General features: G+C 37.7%; 1 protein-coding gene across 5 annotated transcripts in view; it reads right to left on the bottom strand.

Annotated features, from left to right (window-relative positions):
- Positions 1-1,102: 1,102 nt before the first annotated feature.
- zswim9 (zinc finger SWIM-type containing 9) overlaps positions 1,103-7,357 on the bottom strand; it is a 28,864-nt gene continuing 22,609 nt past the window's right edge. For all 5 annotated transcript variants that reach the window (XM_004916203.4, XM_031905438.1, XM_031905439.1 and 2 more), the window contains 2 exons: positions 6,251-6,492; positions 1,103-3,625 (listed from right to left, as the gene is read on the bottom strand). In XM_004916203.4, coding sequence (XP_004916260.1) covers positions 2,227-3,625; positions 6,251-6,492 — 1,641 coding nt within the window. In that variant the 3' untranslated portion in view covers positions 1,103-2,226. The remainder of the gene's footprint in view (positions 3,626-6,250; positions 6,493-7,357) is intronic.

Raw genomic sequence — 7,357 nt, 5'->3', positions numbered from 1 at the left:
TGCTTGAACAAGGACGTCACATTTAAGGTACTTTGGACTTGCAGGTCCCAGCACCCTTATCGTGTATGTGTCTGAAGTTAGAAAATGAAGTAAAACATCTGGTAGAAGAGCTGTATGCATCAGCTTGAATACTACAAACCCCAGCATCCTTATCCATCCATCGGTTACTTTTCTTTGCTCATAACATTGGCATCAAGCAGCATCTTTATGAGCCAGGTGGCAACTCAGAGACTTGTGACAATTCTACAGGGCAGCTGCTAGGGAGCAACTTAGACAGTTTACATGTAGGATTGGCATCTGGTGGTTAAAGGGGACCTAAAACAAAAAACTGAACAGGTGTAAACTTCCTCAAAATGATTTGTGAGCGCTTTTGCAATTTACATTAAATTTCTGTTTTTAGTAGTTTCTGAGATATTAGTAGTTGTAGACTACTAATACCAAGCTAATACCAGGCCAAAAAGCTTTCTATGAAAACCATCACTTTTATTATACGGCTTTTATGTGTGGGGTGACAGGTCCCCTTTAATAGCCAATTATCCTTCATGTATGTTTTTAGAGTGTGGGGGAAAAACCACAGTACCATAGAGAACACAAAAATCCTTACATGAATGAATATGCTTTATTTTCATTATATACGCCCTTAATTATACTCCCTTTATTTTTCGACTATCCCTGCTACTACAGGAAGATTTAGTTATTAAATGTAACTAGCGATTACCCAAATTTAGGATTCGGTTCGGAATTCGGCCTTTTTCAGCAGGGTTCGGATTTGGCTGAATCCACGGTCTGGGCTGTACCGAATCTGAATTAGCATATGCTAATTAGGATTCGTATTCGGCCGAATCTGAAAACCTGGGTTCGGTGCACCCCTAAATGTAACCATATATGACATGGCAGAGGGCATTATACACCAGTCAAGTTGTACTAACCATTGTAAACCCTGTAACACCACCAGTACAGAAAAGCTCAGTACTGCGCCATGTGTCTAAAAACAATGGTCAAATCTATCAATATAACAGAATAAAAAAAAAAACTATTTTAAGGGTAAGTGAATAATTTTACAGTTCTAGAAATGACAGAAAAGTCAAAGAAAACAGACAGCTTAGATTTTACATTTTATTAAGCAGAATGTTTGCACTTTGGCATACCACCCCATTCCACTAGATCTGCATTACAAATCCCACACATGTAATACATGTCCCTGTTTCTAGTCACATACCATGACTGTTATTCATCATATGCCTGATGCTCTATTTAAATATACATAGCCAAGCTCTGTTCAGAAAATACAATATGCTTTTTAGGTCGGCCAGTAAAAGAAAAGTTATATTGCATTATAAATACATTTCACTTAAAGGCACAGATTCATTAGCTTTGACAGCTTTTAAGAAGCATATATTTAATGAAAAATGAATTAAAGTTAGAATACCTAAAAAGCCAGGAACTGCCAGTAAACAAATCCATACACAGAGCATTTAGTGAAGTCACTTGTCTCAACTCCCTGCATGAGTGCCCTTTAGGTTTGTGTCTTTATATGCTTATGGCTAGGGAAGTAGGAACTCCATCATTTTTTAATTCTGACAAATAAATCATCTATAAAAGGATTGAGAACATTTATACTTTTATAGTAGGTTTTATATAATCTCTTAACAAGTCCTCACACAATTGTCCCTTTAATGGACACCATTTTAATCAATTCATTATCATTTTTGAAAGTATTTCCTTTTTCTCTGTAATAATAAAACAGTACCTTGTACTTGATCCCAATTAAGATATAATGAATCCTTATTGGAGGAAAAACAAGTAGAATTAAATTATGGAAATCCAAATAACGGAAAAACCTGTAATCTGGAAAACTCCAGGTCCCAAGCATTCTGGATAGCACTAAATTGGAATATCTTAAAATGCAAACAGGCAACGTAATAAAAAAAACAAAAAACTGATCAACATAACATTAGGCTTATGTTTTAACACTACAGAATGGTGCAATGTTTGTTTAGGGGTTTTAGTTCCCCCTCTAACCATGTTCTTTACTGAGAATCTATATTGGGTCTGATTTCTGGACATATGTGCTAAACTACACCAACACAGTTACTCCTAGCAACCAATCAGATTGTGGCTTGCATTTTCCAATTTGAAGTATATTGTACAAATTGCGGACTGCTTGCTATTGGCAACTGCGTCATGTAATTTAGCATCTATGTTAGTAAGTAAGCCCTATAGAGTCTATTTGATTGCACTTGCTTTGGTACAGGCATCTTTGTGTTTCTCCAGCAGTTTTAAATCAAAAAGTGCCTCTCCGTTTCTGAAACGAGCTGCGAACAAATGTCTACAGGGAAGCAAACTTGAACTGTGAATGGTGCAACTGCAAGTCACTAGTTCCCTGTCCATGAAAAATTCAGACACACCATCACTAAGCAAGAAACCGCCAGAGGTGTCCTTAATATGATAGGAACCATGCCTGGAGAATCCCAGCTCCTCCTCAATCAAACTTGCATTGTCGGGGCTACACACAGAGTAGTAGCCAATGGCTACATCATCCTCATTTTGGAAACTCTGTTTTAATGTTTCCAGCACCATGAGACGTAGTATGCAATCAGCCACTGAAGCATTATCAGACACGGCAGCTGTAATCACCTCCTTACGATGAGAGAGCAGTGTGGTGGGGTCTATGTGTGTGGTTTTATAACCCCAGATATCAACCCACAATTCATAGTAGTCATGCCACTCATCCAGAAAATATTCAATAAATTCACTTGTAAAATAAAGATCCATATCCTTTACAGCCTGAAAGTATTTTTCCAAGGAAGTTGAAGAAGCCATATCGCTGAGCAAGGGCTTTACTTTTTCTTCTTCAGCCCCCAGTTCCACAGCTTTGTTGCAGAGCTTTTGCAGAACCTGCAGACGTATCAGCCGAGGCTGAGCATTAGGAAATATTTCCTTAACCACTTTCTTCTCGTTGATATCCAAACCAAGGATGACACATCGGACACGAAACTTAATTTCTGGTATGGTCTGAACAAGTGAAACAAGGGCAAAGCGCAGGTTGGCAGTCCCTTTTTGGGTAAGCACGTAGGCACAATCCCTTCCTTTGGAGTTTGCATCTACACAGAAGAAACAGTAAAGGTCGTATTCTTCATTAAAACTCATAATTCTGTCAAAAAATAATAAGATGGGGAAGCGCCGGCATAAGGACGCCATGAAGGAAGTAACGATAAATACTGTCTTCACAATAACTTTGTTTTCCACAAACACCAGCTTTACCTTGGCACCTGAATCGTTTTGGAAAAGGTAATCTAGTGCATTCAATGTGTCCATGACACCATGGTCAGGGCCTTTGCAATAAGATAAGAGGCGTTTAATATCCTGAGCACTAACAAACTGCTTAGAGATTTCATTAGTACTCCGAACAGGCAGACATGCATTGGCAAGCAGGTACCCCTTTTTAAAGTAGTATTTAAATGCCACAGGGCACAACTCGTGACTGTGAGTCAGTTGGCACTCAATGACGACAAGGCTGTTCCTTCCGTGACTTAGCTTTAAGAGGATATAGGCTCCACAACTCCGATGATGCTTTGGTTGCCATTCTTCTGAGCCGTTATCTTCTTTTTTTACCTTGTATGTTCTAGGAGAAAAGGTGAACAGTTAAAGGAGAAGGAAAGTTAAAAACTAAGTAAGCTTTATCAGAAAGGTCTATGTAAATACAGCCATAAGCCCTCACAGAAACTCTATCACAAGAAACACAGGATTTCTTGTCTCCTTTTTTGTAAACATGTTCTTAAGGTATCTGACTTCCATTAAGAAAAATCCTTCATTCCTGGGGCCAGAGTCTGCGCAGCTCTCTCCTCTCCCCTCCCATAAGAATTCATAAAACCCCCTCCCTTAGGAATGTGTAATCTGAGCTATAATGGCTATACTGCAAGCAGAAAGCTATGAAGACCAAGCTAAAATGGCAGCTGCAATCTTATACAAACTCCTATTACTCTTTACTCAGGTATGGTAATGCTTTCTGCAGAATAAATAAAGTGTTCTAGGTGGCACTAACGTGGCAAATCTATTAGCAGTAAAATGCCAAAATGACTTTCCTTCTCCTTAAACAGGTAACTGCCCATTGTGAATCCTTAGACACCATACACCAGTCAACATGTTGCAAAAGGGCAGGGGCACACTGAGCAGATCATCTGCTTTTCTTAGCCTGTGTTTTTTAGGCAAGTGGATTCGCTGCTATCTACTTTTCTGTGTAGCCCCATTGGCAGACACGGCATTGGCCTGTGTGGAGCTACACATTGGCATGAAAATGCATGAATTCCATGCCGATATCCACCCAGTGTAGCTCCACACAGGCCGACACAATGCCTGCCAAAAGGGCTACAAGGATGACAGCGGATCTGTTTTAAGTGGATGATCTGCTGACTGCGCCACTACCCAAATAGTAGAAACTGATCCAACTGCCCAAACAATTTGGGCATGTATAGCCAGATTTAGCTGTTGAATCTTCCTTCTGATTGTAATAACTTAACCAGGGCCTGCTGTCCCTCCTCTTTCATTCTGTTACCCTTGTAATGGTAAAACTATTCTTTTATTGCTGGAAAGCTCAAAATAAGTTACTGACACTATAAATGACAATGATACATCTAAACTAAATACTATGAATGTAGCACAAAGGACAGTTATAGTATAAGTATGTTTTTTAAATGTGGAGTGTATATATGTTTCACATGCCAATATGTAAAAGGAGATCATTTTTTCCAATACCACAGAAAGAACATATGGAATAAAGGCTTATTTATTAACACTGGAGACAAATGTCACCGACAATGTTGCCCATAGCAACCAATCAGCAATTAGATTTGAATGGTCACCTACAAGTTAGAATACAAGAGCAAAGATCTGAATGGTTGCTATGGGCAATATCACTGGTAATCTTTGTCACCAATGTTAATAAACACATGCCTGTTAGGATGACTGCTCAGTAAGTTCCTGCTCTCACACAAATGGTTATAGCACATGACGGTCTAAATCCTTTAGAAAGATGGAAATTTTCACTTGCAGTGGTTGGTGCTGGCTGCCTCGCAGACAATAATTCTGCTTGCCTGGTATTAGACTCTCTTTCTGGGGCAATTTGCTAATGGTGTAACAAAAAAAGTGTCAATACACTGGGATTACACTATAATAAAGCACTCAAGTTCTTTATTTAAAATAATGATTTAGTCTCCCCAAAACACAAATCAACGTTCCAAAGGTTAAAGGGTTGTTCAACTTTAAATTAACTTTTAGTATGATGTAGAAAATGCTATTCAATTTGGTCTTTGTTTTGTATAGTTTTATTATTCTCACTTTTTGTGCAGCAGTTCTCTAGTTTGGAATTTCCACAGCTCTCTGGTTGCTAGGGGCCAATTTAACCTAGCAACCATGCACTGGTTTCCAAGAGACAGGAATATGAACAGAGAAGGGCCTAAATAGAAAGATAAGTAATAAAAAGTAACAGCAATAACATTGTAGCCTCACAGAGCAATAATATTTTTGAGGCCGGGGTCAGTAAACCCCAATTTAAAACTGGAAAGAGTGAGAAAAGGAAGGCAAATAATTAAAAACTATAAAAAGAAAAATTAAGACCAAATGAAAATTTGGTAAGAATAAGCCATTCTATTACATACTAAGGGGCACATTTACTAATCCACGAACGTCCGAAAAGCGTCCGAATGCGTTTTTTTTCGCAATGATCGGTATTTTGCAACTTTTTCGAGTGCTCAATACGAAAGTCGTGACAATTCGCGAAAGTCATACTGGCTATGAAAAAGTCGCGACAATTCACGAAATTTGTATTGGCAATGAAAAAGTCGCGACAATTCACGAAAGTCATAATGGCTATGAAAAAGTCGCGACAATTCACGAAATTTGTAATGGCAATGAAAAAGTCGCGACAATTCGCGAAAGTCGTACCGGCTACGAAAAAGTAGCAAAAAATACGAAAAAGTCACAAAATGTTCGTTTTCCAATCCGAATCTTTCCCATTCAGATTCGGATTCGTGGATTAGTAAATCAGCCCCTAAATGTTAACCTGATGGTGAACCACCCCTTTAAAGCCTCATCATGAAATGAATGGATGGGACACATAGGCACACTGAGCAGTCATGAGGTGACACCAAACAAGGAAAAAAGGTGGATAATACAATAACAGTGAAGTTTGTACCTTCATAAACAAAATACATTAAATCTAGACACCTCATTTGTGACAGATAGCACTTACCCAATGCCTTTCATTCTCTTGATGTTCTTGCAGCCGAGACGGACAGAACTATATTTTAGAGTTTCGACTGCTTGAGGATCAACTGGGTCAGAGCCAAATTTTGATTTACTTAAAAGTATAAAGTTTTTAATATAAAAAAGGCCATTTGTTTGTTCACACCAAGCGTCGAAAAAATTGCTGAACTCCTCCCAAGAGAAGAACTCCTTCCCCAGCAGGTCTGCTTTATCCATTGCACCATCAGACTGAAAAATAAAACAGATCAAATTTTATAAACAAAACTTGAAAGCTTTTTTTTTTTTTTTTCTTGAGAGCTAAATCTATAGCTCATATTCTGCAAAATTTGAATGGTAACTATAGGTACATTATTGTAATATTAAGTAATCCCCTTTTACCTCTGTTTTTTTCTAAATAAATGATTTCTAACAAAACAAAGTGTTTGATTCCTTTGTTAACACAAAAAGCAGTAAGTAAAATATACAGTATATATATATATATATATATATATATATATATATATATTATATATAAAAATAAAGGTACAGGTATGGGACCCATTATACAGAATTCTCAGGACCTGGGGTTTCCAGATAAGGGGTCTTTCTGTAATTCGGACCCCTTACCTTAAGTCTGCTAATAAGATTATTTAAACAATAATTAAACCCAATAGGATTGTTTTGGCTCCAGTAAGGAATAATTATATCTTAGTTGGGATCAAGTACAAGGAACTGTTTTATTATTAGAATGAAAAAGAAACATTTTTAAAAATGAGAATCATTTGATTAAAATGGAGCCTATGGCAGATGGCCTTTCCGTAATTTAGAACTACCTGGATAATGGGTTTCCGGATAAGGGGTCCAATACCTGTAATACATTTTCTGAAATTGGTGCCTATACCGGGAATTCGTAAATTCAACAAAGCTAACCAAGGTTCTTTCCTAAGATGAATATGAGTAACAATCAATCATTCCGAAAACTCTAGACCACAAGTGTTGTGCTAAAGGATATTGCCACCATATGTGAGCCATTGTTCCCTCTCCACCATAATTTGTATTTAGCATAAGGAAGAGTGGAGTGGAAACATTTTATGTACACATTTGAGAAAAAGGT

Source organism: Xenopus tropicalis, chromosome 7 (assembly GCF_000004195.4).
Source record: "Xenopus tropicalis strain Nigerian chromosome 7, UCB_Xtro_10.0, whole genome shotgun sequence".
Classification (NCBI taxonomy): domain Eukaryota; kingdom Metazoa; phylum Chordata; class Amphibia; order Anura; family Pipidae; genus Xenopus; species Xenopus tropicalis.
Note: the sequence above shows the minus strand (reverse complement) of the source record. Positions and strands in the feature narration are given on the sequence as shown.